General features: G+C 44.6%; 1 protein-coding gene across 1 annotated transcript; it reads right to left on the bottom strand.

Annotated features, from left to right (window-relative positions):
• Positions 1–1,067: 1,067 nt before the first annotated feature.
• Positions 1,068–19,052, bottom strand: LOC124866639. The gene is made up of 15 exons (XM_047362516.1): positions 18,923–19,052; positions 18,098–18,285; positions 15,967–16,152; positions 15,516–15,712; positions 13,151–13,315; positions 12,562–12,703; positions 11,127–11,898; positions 10,899–11,043; positions 10,610–10,753; positions 10,422–10,480; positions 4,956–5,143; positions 4,374–4,768; positions 4,180–4,276; positions 3,629–3,809; positions 1,068–1,528 (listed from the first exon to the last, which is right to left on the bottom strand). Exons 1-15 carry the CDS (start codon positions 19,050–19,052, stop codon positions 1,392–1,394), a joined length of 3,126 nt encoding a protein of 1,041 aa, XP_047218472.1. The 3' UTR covers positions 1,068–1,391.
• Between the last annotated feature and the right edge of the window lie 566 nt (positions 19,053–19,618).

Below are 19,618 nucleotides of genomic sequence, written 5' to 3'. Positions count from 1 at the left end.
AGTTTTTCCTCTCCACTGTTGCTACATGCATGCTCAGTATGAGGGATTGCTGCAAAGTCAACGCCAGTGACTGTCCACTGTCTCTACATGCTCATCCAGGAGGAGTGAATGCTGCAAGTCACTGACTGGATGTAATCTGCTGGGTTTCCTTAGATAGAAAAACTTTTTATCCAATTTGAATAAAAAGCTAACTCTGACTGCACTGTTCAATTGTTAGGATTAATTGGAATGTATGAACCTGCCTTTTGTGAAGAGCCTTGAGAGAACATGTGTTGTGAATTGGCGCTATATAAATAAACTGAATTGAATTGAATTGAATTGAATTGAATTGAATTGAATTGAATTGAATTGAATTGAATTGAATTGAATTGAATTGAATTGAATTGAAAGCAGGATCCAAAACTCAACTGTGAGAATAATAAGAGGAAAAACCAAACACCCCCAAACACCCCCAAATCAAAACAGCTCGGTGGAGTAATCCTTCTGTCGGGGTGTGTGATCACCAGGCTGCTTAATTTTGAAATTTGTCTTCCAGCCTAATGTTTTGAACTGATCATCCAGCAAGATATCTATTTAGTCCAATTTAAACTTAATGACACCAATTGCAAAAATGAAAATCTTCATCTCAGTACTGGTTCTGAGTCGGTCTACATTAGTTAACTATCCGACAAAATAACCAATCCCATTCTGGGAATAAAATTTTGTTTTTGGTCACTGAAATGACTAATTAACACTAAATAAAGAGCTGAACAGTGAAGTTCTACTTAATGAAAAGTTAAAAACTGTAACTGAAAATAGAATTTTAAGCAATATATGAAATAGTTAAAGCACAGGACAAAATGAATGAAGTGAATAAGGAATTATCATTTATTTTCTTTATTTTTGTTTTTAATGATCTGTTGTTGTATTCACTGCATGCTAGGGGGTCCACTGCATGGACAGATGTAAGGTAGTTTGGTTCTCCAAGTCCTCCAAGTCCTGTCCCAGTCTATACTAAACCTCTCAACACTAAAACTCTTGCAAAAGCCTCTCATAGTTTCTCATAAATCATCAAACACAGACAGAGCAACGTTTTTTACGTTTATTACAGTCATTTTCACAACAGGTCACATATTTCGATTTGAAAAATGTAACAAAATCAAGAAAACAACAAGTAAATAACGAATAATGGATATTAGTGTCATATCCAAGCATTGTTTAAGTTCAAAATGATCTCATTTAATTTTTAAGACACTGAAAAGTACATCCAAATATACCCAAATTTTTTCATCCCACACAAGACTTTAAGCTTTTCAAATCAAGTTTAGTTTTTATTTTTATTGGATGGAGTAATGATCATTCAAACCACCAGTATGCAAATGACAGAAAACAAAGAGGTGGCAGATCTGAGTTCAGTTTGTCTCAGACGTTGGCAGCTTTTGGTATTTAGCTTTAGCTCTTCTTGACCGGTAGATGACCACTCCACATGCCAGCAGGCAGCCGACGATGAAGACCAGGTTCAGGCCCAGGTTCAGGCTCGGTCCAGTTGCTAAAATGAAGGGAACACAGTAAAAAGACATGTTGTGCACAGTATAACATGCATTTGTGTATTGTGCACAGTGTGTTACAGGGATGTTCTGCAACAGGTTAAAAAACGAAATACATAAATACAAACATGAATACTAAAAGTAAAAATTGTGTAGTGAAAAAGATGCTCTGCAGTTTAAAGCCATACGGTGAGTTAATTCACAGCATGACGCATAATATATTAAAAAAATTATTGCGTTACATAAATAATGAAATGAGCAGTAAAACCTCTGAAGAAATATTTATTGCAGCCCATAGAACAAGTATTTGATACTCTGTTAATTTTGCAGGTTTTCCCACTTACAAAGCAAGTAGAAGTCTTTAATTTTTATCATAGGTTCTCTTCAACTATGAGTGACGGAATCTAAAACAAAAATCCAGAAAATCACATTGTGTGATCTGTCAGGAATTAATTTGCATGGTGGGTTGCACGTTGGTGCAGTGGGTAGCACTGTTGCCTTGCAGTAAGAAGGTCCTGGGGGTCCAGCTGGGGGTCGTTCTGCATGGAGTTTGCATGTTCTCCCTGTGCATGTGTGGGTTCTCACCGGGTACTCCAGCTTCCTCCCACAGTCTAACTCTCTCTAAATTGCCCTTAAGTGTGTGAATAATGTGTGTTGTTGTTTGTGTGTTGCCCTGCGATGGACTGGCTACCTGTCCAGGGTGCACCCTGCCTCCTGCCCATAGACTGCTGGAGATAGGCACCAGCTTCCCCTCGACCCACTATGGAAGAAGCAGTATAGAAAATGACTGACTAATTTGCATGACATCAGTATTTGATCACCCAACAACCAGTAAGAATCCCAGCTCTCTCAGGCCTGTTGGTAGTTATTTAAGAAGTCCTCCTGTTCTCCACTCATTTCCTGTATTAACTGCAACTGTTTGAACCCCTTATCTGTATAAAAGACACACCCAAATATAAACACTCCAACCTCTCCATAATGGCCAAGACCAGAGAGCTGTGTGAGGACATCAAGGATAAAAAAGCAGACCTGCACAAGGCTGGGATGGGCTACAGGAAAATAGCCAAGCAGCTTGGTGAGAAGGTAAAAACTGTTTTTTCTGTGAGCAATTCCAGAAAATTGAAGAAGTTCAAGATGAAGGTCAATCTCCCTCTGTCTGGGGCTCCATGCAAGATCTCACCTTGTGGGGCATCAATGATCATGAGGAAAGTGAGTGATCCGCCCAGAACTACACGGCAGGACCTAGTCAATGACCTGAAGAGACCTGGGACCACAGTCTCAAAGAAGACCATTAATAACACACTACGCCATGGATTAAAATCCTGCAGCGCACACAAGGTCCCTGTGTTCAAGCCAGCGCATGTACAGGCCCGTCTGAAGTTAGCCAATGGCCAACTGGATGATCCAGAGGAGGAATGGGAGAAGGACATGAGGTCTGATGAGACAAAATACAGCTTTTTGGTCTAAACTCTACTCGGCGTGTTTGGAGGAAGAAGAAGGATGAGTACAACCCCAAGAACTCCATCCCTATCGTGAAGCATGGAGGTGGAAACATCATTCTTTGGAGATGCTTTTCTGCAAATGGGACAGGACGACTGCACCGTATTGAGGGGAGGATGGATGGGTCCATGTATCGGGGCATCTTAGCCAACAACCTACTTCCCTCAGTAAGGGCATTGAACATGGGTCATGGCTGGAGCTTCCAGCAGGACAACGACCCAAAGCACACAGCCAGGGCAACTAAAGAGTGGCTCCGTGAAAAGCATCTTAAGGTCCTGGAGTGGCCTAGCCAGTCTCCAGACCTGAACCCAATCAAAAATGTTTTATAATAAGATAGTTTTAAGTTTTGTTTTTCTGGTGCATCAAACACTTGTCATGCAATAAAATGAAAATTAATTACTTAAACACACAGTGTAATTATCTGGAATTTTGATTTAGATTCCATGACTCACAGTTGAAGAGTGCCTATGATAAAAGTTAAAGACTACAAGCTTCAAGCTTTTCAAGTGGGAAAACCTACAAAATTGGCAGTATATCAAATACTTGTTCTCCCCACTGTACCTACGATTGTTGAGCATACATGGCTAAACTTGCACTCTTACCTTTGGTGTCTGTAGTCCTAACGAGATGCAAAGGCCCCTGGGAAATGGAATGACTGTTCGTTTCAGCATGAGCATCCCTTTTCCTGCGATTGTTCCATGAGTTGGAACTTATGCATCCCTGAGAGCACCGAGTTCCAGGAACCCCGATCTCACACATTAGGACCGAACAGGTGATGTAGACCTGCAGACACCCGGAGGTAAAGTAAGACTTCCTTTTTTTTGTAAATGCAAATAAACAGCCAACATTTGCAAAACATGATCAGCAATATTATATTTGGATTGAAGGCGTTGTGTTCCATGCTTGGCCAAGTACTGAAGTGAAAGGCGGGAGTGGAAAAGCCAGTTTTAAATTGTTTGTTTATTGTGTTGATTCCTCATATTTAGCAGCTGTTAAATATATACAGGGGGTTGTACGGAACACCCCATAGCTGAAGGTCTGTATAAAACCTTACATTAATTTCATCTTCCGGATAACTAAGAGTCTCCACTGTTTTTGCATCGATAAGATAAAACTGACATTGTATTCTAAAACATCAAAGAAGTACGTTTACCTCCTCATAAGCTCCGATGAACTCAAAAGCTTCCATTCCAAATCTAAACTGAGACTTGGAGCTGGGGTAGATTTGCACTGTCCTGTCCTTCACACATCTGAAAATCAATAGTTAAAATGTTTTAGAAAAACAGAAAGACAGCTGGTAGAAACTAGTAAGAAAATTGTACTAATCTGGGAGTTTTTTCTCAGTACCCGTTTTCAACGATAGTGTAGCTGATGCGGGAGTTGGGGTTGCCGTAGGGAGTCGCCCTGCAGGACTCCACAAACAGCTCGGTGTTGGGGATGGATGTGGTAGCCTCAATCTGCATAAAAATCATCTGCTTGAGGTAAACTTCCACTGGGTAGCTGCTGGCATCCACTTGCTCACTGAAACGCTGGCTCTGGAAGAACTCAAACTGGAAATTGAAAGAACCAAAGCCCTTCTCGTTAAAGGCGTACGGGTTTTTGTGTCTAAATCCCAGAGTCAGGTTGGCTCGCTTCGGAAAAGAGCAGGAAAAGGCGATCTCAACATCGTGGTGCCTGGAAATGATTTGATCTGGGTCAGCCGACGTGATCTCATTCCTAAAGTAGATGTTATCATTATCTTCCTGAAAAGACATGAAACAAAAGAGGATTAAACATTCAAAAAGAAAAGTTTGTTGCAGTTATGTGACCAAAAATGCTGTCCTTAAAAATATGCATGACCCTAAAGAAAATAAATCACCCTGATACTGTTGTTTCAGGTGTTTAAAATATTTTAATAAACTTTGGTTCTTTATTGTTTTTTGGCTGTACCTCAACACGGGTCCCACATTCGCCAAGCCCCATGATAGCCACCAAATGGGTTTCGTTGGAGTGACTTTTGAGGTTGCAGGAAGGATCGGTGAAGTCGTTCAGATGCAACTTGTCCTCGTTGCGTCTGATGGTGTAGGTCTTCGCCATTTCCACCTTTATAGTTGTTTCATTGCAGGTCACCACAGCCTCTACAAAGTTCAGATAAATCATCATTATGAGTAGTAAACAATGTGCGTTTGAAAAGGTCTATATATTTATAGTTTATGATTGTCTTTACAACTTAATGTTCTTGATTTACTCAACATGTTGAAGTGAAGTTATAGTATTTAGGAAGTCAGGAATGAATTCTTGGTGGTTTGTACCCAACACCACGTTTGAACACAAGATGGTTCCTAAATAGTTCCTGATCATCTTGGGTTGAAAATCAGTTACTGAATTTAGATATTTCACATAAACTGGTTGTATGGATTCAGAAGGACCATGTGCCGGACACCGGCCCCCCATCCCCTTATGTGCAACCGTTTTTATTCTTTTTTCTCTCTCAGAAATTGTGATAACTATACATTGAAAAGTCAGAAAAGCTGTATGGTGGCGCAGTTGGTAGCACTGTTGCCTTGCAGCAAGAAGGTCCTGGGTTTAATTCCCGTCCAGGGGTCTTTCTGCATGGAGTTTGCATGTTCTCCCCGTGCATGCGTGGGTTCTCACCGGGTACTCCAGCTTCCTCCCACAGTCCAAAGACATGCCTGTTAGGTTAATTGGTCTCTCTAAATTGCCCTTAGGTGTATGAATGAGTGTGTGCATGGTTGTTTGTGTGTTGCCCTGCGATGGATTGGCGACCTGTCCAGGGTGTACCCCGCCTCTCGCCCATAGACTGCTGGAGATAGGCACCAGCTTCCCCGCAACCCACTATGGAATAAGCGGTAGAAAATGACTGACTGACTGAGTCAGAAAAGCTCTTATAAAATAATTTGTTTCATATATAATAAATCAACAAATATCCATGAATTGCAGTTTAATCTGTTCATGTCTTTGTTGGTTCTCTATGATCAACAGAAGAAACAGAAAGAAATTTAAAATCACAAGTTAAACTTTTAAAATGTAGTTGAATCCATCCATCCATTGTCTTCCGCTTATCTGGGGCCCGGTTGTGGGGACAGCAGCCTGAGCAGAGAGACCCAGACTTCCCTGTCCACAGCCATTTGGGCCAGCTCATCCGGGGGAATCCCAAGGCGTTCTCAGGCCCTCCGTCGTGTCCTGGGTCTTCCTCTGGGCCTCCTCCCAGTGGGATGTGCCTGGAACACTTCATTGGGGAGGCGTCCAGGAGGCATCCTAACCAGAGGCCCAAGCCACCTCAACTCTCGACATGGAGAAGCAGCGGCTCTATTCTGAGTCCCTCCCTGATGACTGAGCTTCTCAACCTATCTCTAAGGCAGAACCAGACACACTGCCGAGGAAGCTAATTTCAGCTGCTTCTATCGGGGATCTTGTTCTTTTTGACTCAGCTCTCTCTTCACCACGACAGACCGGTACAGCGCCCGCATCACTGCTGACACAGCACCAATCTGTGTATCGATCTCCCGCTCCATTTTTCCCTCATTCGTGAACAAGACCCCAAGATACTTGAACTCCCCCCACCTCCGACCCAGAGAAAGCACTCTACCCTTTTCTGGCTCAAGACCATGGCCTCGGACTTGGGGGCACTGATTCTCATCCCGGCCACTTCACACTCGGCGGAAAACTGCTCCAGTGAGAGCTGTAGATCAAGAGCTGATGAAGCCAAAAGGACCACACCATCCACAAAAAGCAGAGACACAATCCTAAGGCCACCAAAATGGATCCCCTCAAGACCTTGGTTGTGCCTAGAAATTCGGTGACAAAGAGCAACCTTGCCGGAGTCCAACCCTCACCAGAGTCCGACTTACTGTCGGCAATGCGGACCAAGCTCTGACACCGGTCATACAGGGACCTAACAGCCCGTATCAGAGGGCCTGCTACCCCATACTCCCGGAGTACCCCCCACAGGATTCTCCGAGGGACACGGTCGAACACCGTCTCCAAGGCCGCAAAGCACATGTAGACTGGTTGGGCGAACTCCCATGCACCCTCCATGACCCTGCTTTTGGTGTAGAGCTGGTCCTGGGTTCCATGGCCAGGACAAAAACTACACTGCTCTTCCTGAATCCAAGGTTCGACTATCCGATGGACCCTCCTCTACGGAACCCCCTAATAGGCCTTACCAGGGAGGCTTAAGAGTGTGACTCCCCTATAATTGGAACATACTCTACGGTCCCCTTTTTGAATAGGGGGACCACCACCCCGGTCTGCCAATACAGTGGAACTGCCCCCGATGTCCACGCGATGCTGCAGAGTCACGTTAACCAAGACAACCCTACAACATCCACAGCCTTAAGGAACTCCGGGCGAATCTCAGCCACCCCCGGGGCCTCACCATCGAGGAGCTTTTTAATCACCTCGGTGTCCTCAGCACCAGAGATTGAAGAGCCCGCCCCAAGGTCCCCAGGCTTCGCTTCCTCAGTGGATGACTTGCTGGTGGGATTGAGGAGGTCTCCAAAGTTCTCCGCCCAGCGACCCACCACATCATGAGTTGAGGTCAACAGCAAACCCTCGCCACTGTAAACAGTGTTGTGGTGTACATTTCCCCGGGCACAGAAGTCCAATAACAAAACACCACTCGGGTTCAGAACGGAGGGGACATTCCTCCCAACCCCACCCCTCCAAGTCTCACTGTCATTGCAAACGTGAGCGTTGAATTCCCCCAGCAGAACAAGGGAGTACCCCGAAGGGGCGCTCTCCAACACCCCCTACAAGGACTCCAAAAAGGGTTGGTGACCCATCTCCCCATCCGTAGGCGGAGAGAGGCTACCCTCTCGTTCACCGGGGTGAACCCCAATGTACAGGCGCCGAGATGGGGGGGCAACAAGTATGCCCACCCCAGCTCGGCACCTCTCACTAGGGGCAACTCCAGAGTGAAAGAGTGTCCAACCCCTCTCAAGGAAAATGGTTCCAGTGCCGGAACCGTGCGTCGAGGTGAGCCCGACTATTTCTAGCCGGAACCTCTCTACCTCGCAAACCAACTCAGGCTCATTCCCCCCAGGAGAGGTGACATTCCACATCCCAAGAGCCAGCTTCTGCAGCTGAGGATCAGACCGTCAAGGTCTCCGCAACCAGTAACACATTGCACCCCCCTGTCCCACAGGCCTGGCTCCACACTGGGGCCCCGGTGACCCGCGTCCGGGCAGGGGAACACTGTTTCCATTTGTGGCAATCATCATAAGGGGTCTGTGGGCTGCGCTTTGTCTGATCCCTCACCTAAGACCCCCACCCGTAGGCGGAGGGAGGCTACCATCTCATTCACCGGGGTGAACCCCAACGTACAGGCGACAAGATTGAGGGTAAAAAGTATGCCCACCCCTGCTCGGCGCCGTGTGTCGAGGTGAGCCCAACTATTTCAAGCTGCAACCTCTTTACCTCGCACACCAACTCAGGCTCCTTCCCCACCAGAAAGGAGACATTCCATGTCCAGAGAGCCAGCTTCTGCAGCCAAGGATCAGACTGCCATGGTCTCTGCCTTCGATCACCACCCATACCACATTGCACCCGACCCCTTTGGCCCCTCCCACGGGTGGTGAGCACATCGGAAGGGGGACTCACGTTTCTTCTTCGGGCTGTGCCCAGCCGGGCTCCCTGGGTGAAAGCCCGGCCACCAGGCGCTTGCCAGCGTGCCCCACCTCCAGGCCCGGCTCTACATTGGGGCCCCGGTGACCCGCATCCAGGCGGGGGAACACTGTTTCCATTTGTGGTAAACATCATAAGGGGTCTGTGGGTTGCGCTTTGTCTGATCCCTCACCTAGGACCTGTTTACCTTTGGGTGACCCTACCAGGGGCATAAAGCCCCTGACAACATAGCTCCTACAATTATTGGACACTCAAACCCCACCACCATGGTACAGTGGCAGCCCAGGGAGGGGTAGTTGAATATCAAGGAAAATTCCACAATGTAGAGGAAACATACAGGGGTCGGACAATGAAACTGAAACACCTGTCATTTTAGTGTGGGAGGTTTCAAGGCTAAATTGGACCAGCCTGGTAGCCAGTGTTCATTGATTGCACATTGCACCAGTAAGAGCAGAGTGTGAAGGTTCAATTAGCAGGGTAAGAGCACAGTTTTGCTCAAAATATTGAAATGCACACAACATTATGGGTGACATACCAGAGTTCAAAAGAGGACAAATTGTTTGTGCACGTCTTGCTGGCGCATCTGTGACCAAGACAGCAAGTCTTTGTGATGTATCAAGAGCCACGGTATCCAGTGTAATGTCAGCATACCACCAAGAAGGACGAACCACATCCAACAGGATTAACTGTGGACGCAAGAGGAAGCTGTCTGAAAGGGATGTTCGGGTGCTAACCTGGATTGTATCCAAAAAACATAAAACCACGGCTGCCCAAATCACGGCAGAATTAAATGTGCACCTCAACTCTCCTGTTTCCACCAGAACTGTCCGTCAGGAGCTCCACAGGGTCAATATACACGGCCGAGCTGCTATAGCCAAACCTTTGGTCACTCATGCCAATGCCAAACGTCGGTTTCAATGGTGCAAGGAGCGCAAATCTTGGGCTGTGGACAATGTGAAACATGTATTGTTCTCTGATGAGTCCACCTTTACTGTTTTCCCCACATCTGGGAGAGTTACAGTGTGGAGAAGCCCCAAAGAAGCGTACCACCTAGACTGTTGCATGTCCAGAGTGAAGCATGGGTGTGGATCAGTGATAGTTTGGGCTCCCATATCATGGCATTCCCTTGGCCCAATACTTGTGCTAGATGGGCTGCCAAGGACTACCGAACCATTCTTGTGGACCATTTGCATCCAATGGTTCAAACATTGTATCCTGAAGGCGGTGCCGTGTATCAGGATGACAATGCACCAATACACACAGCAAGACTCGTGAAAGATTGGTTTGATGAACATGCCCTGCACAGTCACCAGATCTAAATATTATTGAGCCACTTTGGGGTGTTTTGGAGGAGCGAGTCAGGAAATGTTTTCCTCCACCAGTATCATGTAGTGACCTGGCCACTATCGTGCAAGAAGAATGGCTTAAAATCCCTCTGACCACTGTACAGGACTTGTATATGTCATTCCCAAGACGAATTGATGCTGTATTGGCCGCAAAAGGAGGTCCTACACCATACTAATAAATTATTGTGGTCTAAAACCAGGTGTTTCAGTTTCAATGTCCAACCCCTGTAGCTGCTAACTATGCTGTCATTCAAGATCTAAAGCTGGATTCACTACATATCTGCTAACCTGAAAGTTTACCCAATTTCTACCTAATGGGACCTATTTAGATTTTTTAAATTTAATGTTAAAACGTAGAGTAACTGACTGAACAAGATATTGATATTAAATGTAGTAACTTGGATAATCTGCATCCTTGACTCACCATGGTGGCCAACATCAACAGTGACACAGCGCAGCTCTGAATGATAGATTCTGTAGAACCTGAATTGCAATAAACAAGAGCAAATGTTTTGAACCAGGGAACACTTTCAATGTTTTCACTTAATGTCTGGCTGTACGGTTAAATATGAAACACACCTAACTGACCTAGACTGTGTTGTCAATACTCACTCATCTATCGCTTCAGACACAAAGCAAATGAGAAAATGATCATCCAGCTCCTCCTCAGTTGGTGTCCACTTTATGATGAAGGTGTCTGTAGAGACTCTCTCCTTTGAAATGCCCTGTGGGCCTGTCACAATCAGGTCTTGAATCCTACAGAGTAACAGAAGGTTTGAAGGGCAGAAGATGGTAAGAAACTCACATTACTATCAAATGAGACCAAGCTGGACAATAATACGCATATGATAAGGTATAAAAAGAACATAGAGAGGGAATAAACAGCAAGAAAAATACTTACGTTGTATACTGAGCTTTAGAACTGACTTTAATTTCAAGAGTGTGGTTGACATAGGCAGGAAGATTTGCTCTATTAGCCGGAGTTGGTGCCAAGAAAATTGGAAAGTAATCACCATCGAGGCATGAAGGAGCATGGTGTGAGTCCACTATAAATTAGGTGACAAATTAATAACAAATAGGGCACTAACTTAAGTAGGTAAGTAAGTAAGCAAGGATAAATGTTACATACCCAGAACAGTGAACTGTAGTGGGAGCACACTTAAGGGACGGATTGTTGGTCGGTAAAACAGTACGTTTGAGGTAGGTGGAGTGGTGGTTAGAGCAGCTGTGGTGGTTTGGAGAGTTGTGGTGGCTGGAGCAGCTTTGGTGGTTGGATACGTTGTGGTGGTTGGTGGAGCTGTGGTGGTGGTGGGAGCAGCTGTGGTGGTTGGAGCAGCCGTGGTGGTTGGATAAGCTGTGGTGGTGGTTGGAGCAGCTGTGATGGTTGGATAAACTGTGGTGGTTGGATAAGCTGTGGTGGTGGTTGGAGCAGCTGTGGTGGTTGGAGCAGCTGTGGTGGTTGGATAAACTGTGGTGGTGGTTGGATAAGCTGTGGTGGTGGTTGGAGCAGCTGTGGTGGTTGGATAAGCTGTGGTGGTTGGATAAGCTATGGTGGTGGTTGGATAAGCTGTGGTGGTGGTTGGATAAGCTGTGGTGGTTGGATAAGCTATTGTGGTTGGATAAGCTATGGTGGTGGTTGGATAAGCTGTGGTGGTTGGAGCAGCTGTGGTGGTTGGAGCACCTGTGGTGGTTGGAGACTCTGCGGTATAAAGACTTCGATGTTTACGTCGTTGTTGCGTGGCTTGACGTTTACGTCGCGTCATTGTTTGGGGCCACTTTGTGGTGTAGGATCCATCGGAGTAAGACAGTGTGATGTCTTTGTTTGGGAAGTCCTCCACCACCAGCTCGACTGGGTAGTATCCATTTTGAGAAGTAACGTTATACGTAAGGGAGCAGGAATTCTGACAAGAGAGAAACATTTCCACACCATTTTATTGTTTTAAATGACTCCATCTATCCACCCATTCTTTTATTTTCTTCTGCTTGATCAAGATCGGTTTTATAAAGGTAACAGGTCAAGGAGGGAAACCGAACCTAGCTCTAGCTTACTGTTTTTCTCATCCAGTTCAAGATCTTTAGCAATATACATGGAGCAACTGATTTTCCTGCCAACAGCATCATGCTTGGCTGCAAAGCACTGCAGTGTATCCAGAATAAGGTTCCTGATTTCCTGTGGTTGTCCTTTCTTTAATTCACTATTAGTCTGACCCCTCCCATGAGACCAGCTTGCCACGAGACAAAAGAGCCTTCAGGATTATTCCATAGATGTACTATAACCACGACACTATGTAAAGATTGAGAGAGTACCACAGAGGGGACATGCACCCACCACATCTAAATATGAAATCTGTTGACTTTGGTCATCATCAGTTGTTTTTAGATATGCTGTACCACAAAGGTTCATACTGACATAAATGTATTACAAATTTACATATTTTAATTAGTCATGAGCTGCTTAAATTACACAGATCTTCAGTTAAATTCCTTCTTCACAAAGGATTTACTGGTGATTTACTTTTTACATCTTGACATTATTTCATAATTTAGTATAAATATATTCTTACCTGATCGAAGGAGAAACCATCAGGAAGGCCGCATATCCCACACTCATATGTACTTGAACTTGTCGGTACTCTGCAACTTACATGGTCACCGTCAGGGTCGATAGGTTTCATACTGAATGATCGAGGGCAGTTACTTGTTACTCTGGAACATGAGACAAACCTCAGTAAGAAATGGCCTGTTGTAGAGATAATAAATCTGAGAGGAAGATAAGATGTAGGCTGATGCTTTGGTTAGAGTTGCCAGTAGTAAATCAACCTTGGTTTGGAGGTTATTTGGCTGTGTCCTGTTTGTCTTTGTCACAGATTCTCCAAAGCTGTTATGAACATATTTTCTGGGCAAAGTCAACAGGTATCAAACAATAAAACTGTAGGGTGTGTGATTAATATGAATTGATATGAATAGGGATGATAAGAGCACCGATGTTTGATGTAAAAAACACCTTTCTTGTCACCAGGCATCCATCTCAGTTTTCAGGGTAAAATTAAACATATTTTATACCATATTCTAAATATAATACCAGTGTTGTTGGGGAGGTTAAGGCTGTATAATTCCTAAACAGTCACAAGCAAACAGGTGAGTATTAATTACCTGAGAATATGAGGAGTGGTAATGACAGGAGGTCTGTTAGATTGCCCCGTATCCGATCGGATTCCCATGTCCACGTGTGTCATCATTCTCCATTCTGAATAATAACCCCTCACATTTGGATACCAGTAACCATTGCCATGATAGTAGTAGTAGCTGTATGGGTATCTGTTAAATGAGAATTTTTAATAAGGACAAAGATGAAGTATTAATAATTCATGTTGTTTGTTTTATTTTTCAGTGAAATTAACGAAAAGTACCATTGAGCAGATTTACAGAACATTTTTTATGTGCTTCCGCTCTACAACCTTTGGATATTTGGGGAAAAGGTAACTGCTTTTTTGTCTTCTTCAGTCTAGCATCCTGACTGATTTAGTCACGACCCATGAATGGAGGCCTTAGTCCATGACGCAGGCTGTCAAGGGATCAAAACCCGGATCAAATCATTTTTCTGTATACTCTTCACTTGCTCACTCCACCCTTTTTCCTGCCATATTTCTTTAGGAAAATATTAAAAATTAAAATGCCTATAAAATACCTCTAAAGTTGCTGGTGGAGTTCAAAAACATAATAGATCTGTCTTAGTGTCAAAGAGAAATCCTGGCATTATGTATAGTGATGATGAGGGAGGAGAAAAAAACAAAAGAACCTCCTGGAAATCTGAGGAAAAAAAAGCAAAAAAAGAGCAATTTGGAGTAAAGGCAAATGTTATTAGGGTTTGTTCAGACTGGCATCCTTACAGCATTTGTTTAGCTATGTCCCTCTGCAGTGGCCATTTGTTTGTTTTAGTAAAAAAAATGGGCAAAATGCAGCCAAAATAAGATTTTGAACACAGGTAAAAATGTATTTGATACAAGTGAAGTTAAGAAACGGTCAAGACTGGGTAGCGTATGTTATCCAATTTAAACAGATTGACCATTTCATTGGGTTTTGATCCATTATTTTTATTACTTGTTTTTATATGATATAACAGCTTTGATTGTGAAGACTGGCTTTAAAAACTGGTACCACTTTACATCCTGGCCTGTATAGAGTTTGCATAATCTCCCGGTGCATGTGTTCTCTCTGAGTACTACAACTGCGTCCCACAGTCCAAAAATATGAATGTTGGGTTAATTGGTCACACTAAAATAGGTGTGAGTTGCCAAGTTGTTTGTCCTGCTTGTCTCTGTGTTGCCTGTTGCTTTGAAACCATTGTTTTCCTGTATTTCCTATTGATTTATTTTAACTATACATGGGACATTCTTTGTCAAGGAAAAGCATAATTTTTAGTATTCAAAGTTGCATTTTTGCTTTCAGCCATTGCAATACACTGTTCATTTCATTTGTAAATCTCTCCAGTGGGTCCTTGTAGATGCATAACAAATTGTGACATCATCATAAAGGAAGCAATGTTACATGCTTCAGTGTTACATGTTTCACACCAGAAAGTTTGGAAGGGGAATATTGATGCCGATTTTACCACTCCTACACTGGGCTGAGCAGCATTCCAGCACTGGGCTTTGGTACCATGACTGCTTTATGTAATATGTCCGGCCACTCCCCTAGATTAAACAAAACCTTTTCTCACAAAGCAGCTTAAACAAACAACCCATACTCTCCATGCCAAATAAATATATAAAACACACCATGTTCAGGTTCTTTGCACACAGAGGGTGGGATGTGTGATGGACAAAAACAGGGCTCCTAACTTGAGAAAAGTGCACACATCACCAAGTTGTGCATATAGGGCTGCTGGGAGACTGACATATTTCCTGAGTTATTCAAACTGCATTTCAAATTAGAAGCTTTGACAATATATTTAGCATCATGGAGGAGGAGCAGATGCAGAAGCTCATTCCGATGTTGATATAATTTAAAAATGTTTGCAGCATGAGTCATAAAAAGAAATTTTAGGCTTCAGAGCCTCGGTGCAGTCAGCTCACACTGATGAGTGTAAAACACAGATTTTACATTTTTTGTGCATGATTCAGTCGGACTCGCTTAGAAATCTGCAGAGCACAGCACCAAGTAAAGAAACCTTTCACTGCATCCTCTCATGTCGCTCATAATCTGCTTAAAACAACAGTACTTCCTCTTTCATAGTGTAAAACTGATTATGGAGGTAGAGGCACAGAAACCTATAGATTCTGACCGCAGGATGCTGTTGATCTGATGTTAGGGGGCCTTCCAAATATCTACATTTATTATTGATACTATTAAAATGACTGAGGTAAAATAAATATGATGCCTGTGAGGTGGAATGTTTCACAAGTCTGAGAGAAGAAAGTTACAAATATGTGTAAATTTAGCAGTATATGAATAAACTTTGATCATATTTAAATTGAGGTTGTTTTTATTTGAGGAAATCCTCCATCTAATATCTCACCTCATTTCAAAGGGAAGGTTGCTGGTTAGCTTTCTAGTTGTTGTCCCCTCATATAGTGACCATGTCAGACCATAAGAACCATGGGTAACAAAATCTACAGAGCGTTCTGTCTCAGTCCCACAGCTGTCAGTCATGCAGGTTCCCTCATCATATGAGTGGTAGGAGAGATAAATGTTGTTTCTCTGTCGAAGCTCCACCTGCAAAATATCAGCATGAACTCTATGGCAAATATTGCTCAGAAAATGTACATTTTAACTGAGAAACGGAAATATTAACATCTGCTAAAGTTATTATTTATGGTACTCACAATACTATAAGTAGCAACTGTAACATAATCAATAGGACGAGTAATCTTTATAATAATCTTCTAATCATTATTGAATTGGATTGCAATACCTTCTGTAACACATATTTTATCTGAGCTTTAAAAGAACAGTAGTAGGACACCGACCTCATAAGTTCCATCTGAATTCCTTCCTTTGGGAGTGAAGATCACTGACCCACCAAAAGAGGCAAAGTAGTGTTGGTACCATGCAGATGCAGCAGTGACCATCAGCAGCAGATGCAGCAGTAGTGTGAGAGAAGCCATCCTGACGAGCAAGTCCATCCCTGCAGAGGGCTGCTTCACTTTTGTAACCTGCGACAATGAGCATCATGAATCACTTACTGAAAGCAGCAGAAATGCAGAACAACCTGTAAGACCTGCCTATATGTTCTAAGAAAACTCTGCAATATGGATTTAGTTTTACTGGAGATTAAATCTGATTTATTGTCTAAAACCCTGATTCCCATCATGGGGATGGGTTAGATGGGGGCGCTAGAGAGCTTAGTTAGCGACTCAATCTGTTTCAGATGTGTACAAGATGATAACCCACTAAATAATGTTTAAAGGTTAAGCCTTAACACATATAACTCCCTTGTCCCATATTTAATAATGGAATTATAATGATACATATATAAAACTACATCTCAATAACTTTTTCAGTCCAATGTATCGTTAAAATGGCATAAATTAGCTCTTATGAAAAAGGTTGAGAACACATCAGTCAGTTTTTGAAGCTTGGGTTCATTTTGAAGTAAAAGAAATTTCAGCAGCTTTCAGTTTGTTTTTAATTCTACAAAGCAGTAAAACATCATGTTCAACGACCCAACTTAATTTTTAGTAAAAGTATCATCTTCTGGAGCTGATTCTGCACTCTTTTTATTAATGAATTATTCTGTGTGTAAACATAGTCGTACTCGTACTCATCGTCTTCTGCTTATCCGGGACATGGTTGCGGGGGAGGCAGCCTAAGCAGAGATGCCCAGACTTCCCTCTCCCTAGGCACCTCCTCCAGCTCTCTTCACCTCTCTTCGCACTCGGCTGAAAACCGCCCTAGTGCATACTGTAGGTCTAGAGGGGGCCAGCAAGACCACATCATCTGCGAAAAGGAGAGAGGACATCCACTGGTCCCCATACTAGGACCAGTGACAAAAAGGCAGACCTGCCAACAAGCACCGGGAACAGGTTTGACGTAATGCCAGCGATGTGATTCAAACCTGCTCTGCTTGTAAAGAGACTGGATGGCCCCTAATAAAGGGCCCCTGGCTCCATACTCCTGCATGGTACCCCACAGGGCACCATGCAGGACATGGTTGAATGCCTTCTCGAGGTCCACAAAACATATGTGGACCAGTTGTGCAAACTCCCATCAGAATCAGAATCAGCTTTATTGCCAGGTTTGTACATACAAACAAGGAATTTGACTCCGGTACACTTTGCTCTTTGGTTTTGTTTTTGCATTACAGAATATACATATTTACAATATACAATATACACATATATAAATAAAAAGGTGCATTTGCAACATCTGTATGCTGTTGTTTTGTACTCTATTAAATGTTCATCAGAGAAACAACCTGGGGGAAGAAACTGTCTCTGTGGCGGCTGGTTTTAGTGAACAGTGCTCTGTAGCGCCACCTGAAGGTAAAGCTCTAAACAGTTTGTGTGCAGGGTGTGTGGGGTCTGCAGAGATTTTAGCAGCTCTTTTCTTGACCCTTGACCTGTATAAGTCCTGGATGGAGGGAAGGTCACCCCTGATTATTCTCTTTGCAGTCCTGATTATTCGTTGCAGTCTGGACCTGTCCTGTTTGGTGGATGATCCAAACCACACTGAGATGGATGAAGACAGGACAGATTGAATGATGGCAGTGGAGAAGATGACCAGCAGCTCCTGTGGAAGGTTGAACTTCTTGAGTTGCCTCAGGAAGTACAGTCTCTGCTGGGCCTTCTTCTGAACAGTGTCTATGTGTGAAGACCATCTCAGGTCCTCAGAGACGGTGGTTCCTAAGAACCTGAAGTGGTCCACGGTCGATACAGTGTTGTTGAGGATGGTGAGGGGGGTGTATGGGGGTGGTGTTCTCCAAAGGTCCACCACCATTTCCACAGTCTTGAGTGGGTTGAGTTCAAGGTAGTTCTGACTGCACCAGTGTACCAGCTGATCCATCTGCTGTCTGTATGCAGTGGCCCACAGGGAGAGGTGGGGGGCCGGAGTGGGTTTGCTTGTCGCCCCCCAGCTTAGACGTCTCGTGTTGGGGTTTACCCTTGTGGTTGAGAGGGTCGCATCCCTGCACCTTCGGGTCGGAGGGAGGTCTATGACTGTTGTTTCAGCCTGCGGGCTGAGCAGCAGCAGTGGCGCAAAGTACTCAGCCTTTTTGACATTCCTATCAGGGGTACTAGAGTGTGCCGTCTCTGGGACTCTGTCATTCTGCTGGGAGACTTCAACAGTCACTTGGAAAACGACAGTGACACCTGAAGGGGTGTGACTGGGAGGAATGGCCTCCCCAATCTGAACCCGAGTGCTGTTTCATTATTGGACTTCTGCGCCAGTCACAGATTGTCCATAATGAACACAATTTTCAAGCATAAGGGTGTTCATCAGTGCACTTGGCACCAGGACACCGTAGGCTGGAGGTCAATGATCGACTTTGTGGTCATGTTTTCGGACCTTAGGCCACATGTCCTGGACACTTGGGTGAAGGGAGGGGCTGAGCTATTCACTGATCACCACCTGGGGGTGAGTTGGAGACGCTGGAAGAGGAAGAAGCTGGACAGACTTGGCAGGCCCAAGCGTATAGTGGCTGTGTTCTGGGAATGTCTGTCCGAGCCCACAGCCAGGGATATATTCAACTCCCACCTCCGGGAGAGCTTTGACCATATTCTGAGGGAGGTTGGAGACATAGGGTCAGAGTGGACTATGTTAGGGAAGTGAGGGATGCTGTCAAACTGCTGAAGAAATCCTATTGGTTATTGTTGGCTTGTGGGACTTCTGAGGTGGCTGATGGGTACCGTGAAGCCAAGCGTCCCATGGCTTGGGTTGTGGCAGAGGCAGAGGCCTGGGTTCGGTGAGGCCATGGAGAAGGACTACCCGTCGGCCTCAAAGCCATTTTGGTGGTGTAGTGGTGACCCCTTCGGTCCCTCTCCACACGAAGGGGGACCATAGAATGTGTTCCAACTACAAAGGGACCACACTCCTCAGCCTCCCTGGTATGGCACATGTCAGGGTGTTGGAGAGGAGAGTCTGGCCAGTAGTTAAACTTTGGCTTCAGGAGGAGCAGTGTGGTTTTCGGCCCAACCGTGGAACACTGGACTAGCTTTACACCCTCTACAAAGTGCTCGAGGGTTCATGGGAGTTTGCTGAAGTGGTCCACATGTGTTTTGTGGACATGGGGAAGGCCTTCGACTGTGTCCCTTGTGGTGTGCTGTGTGGGGCTGTCCAGGAGTACGGAGTCTGGGGCCCTTTATTAGGGGGCATCCGGTTTCTGTACAAGCAGAGCAGGAGTTTGATTCACATTGCCAGCACTAGTTAGTTGAGGTGGCTAAGCCCTGCGATGGACTGGCGACCTGTCCAGGGTGTACCCCGCCTCTCGCCCATAGACTGCTGGAGATAGGCACCAGCTCCCCCGCGACCCACTATGGAATAAGTGGTAGAAAATGACTGACTGACTGACTGCCAGCACTAAGTCAGACCATGCTGGACTCAAACAGGGCTGCCCTTTGTCACCAGTCCTGTTCATAACTTTCATGGACAGGATTTCTAGGCGCAGCCAAGGGCTGGAGGGGG

This window comes from Girardinichthys multiradiatus, chromosome 4 (assembly GCF_021462225.1).
Source record: "Girardinichthys multiradiatus isolate DD_20200921_A chromosome 4, DD_fGirMul_XY1, whole genome shotgun sequence".
Classification (NCBI taxonomy): domain Eukaryota; kingdom Metazoa; phylum Chordata; class Actinopteri; order Cyprinodontiformes; family Goodeidae; genus Girardinichthys; species Girardinichthys multiradiatus.
This window is presented reverse-complemented; position numbering and strand designations above follow the sequence as displayed.

Coding starts and splice junctions, on each gene's coding strand:
- LOC124866639 (XM_047362516.1), bottom strand. CDS start 19,052: ATGTGCCATACCAGGGAGGCTGAGGAGTGTGGTCCCTTTGTAGTTGGA. Junction 12,704..13,150: donor ACCACTCCTCATATTCTCAG/GTAATTAATACT, acceptor CTCATGTTCCAG/AGTAACAAGTAACTGCCCTC. Junction 4,769..4,955: donor AATGTGGGACCCGTGTTGAG/GTACAGCCAAAA, acceptor ATGTCTTTTCAG/GAAGATAATGATAACATCTA.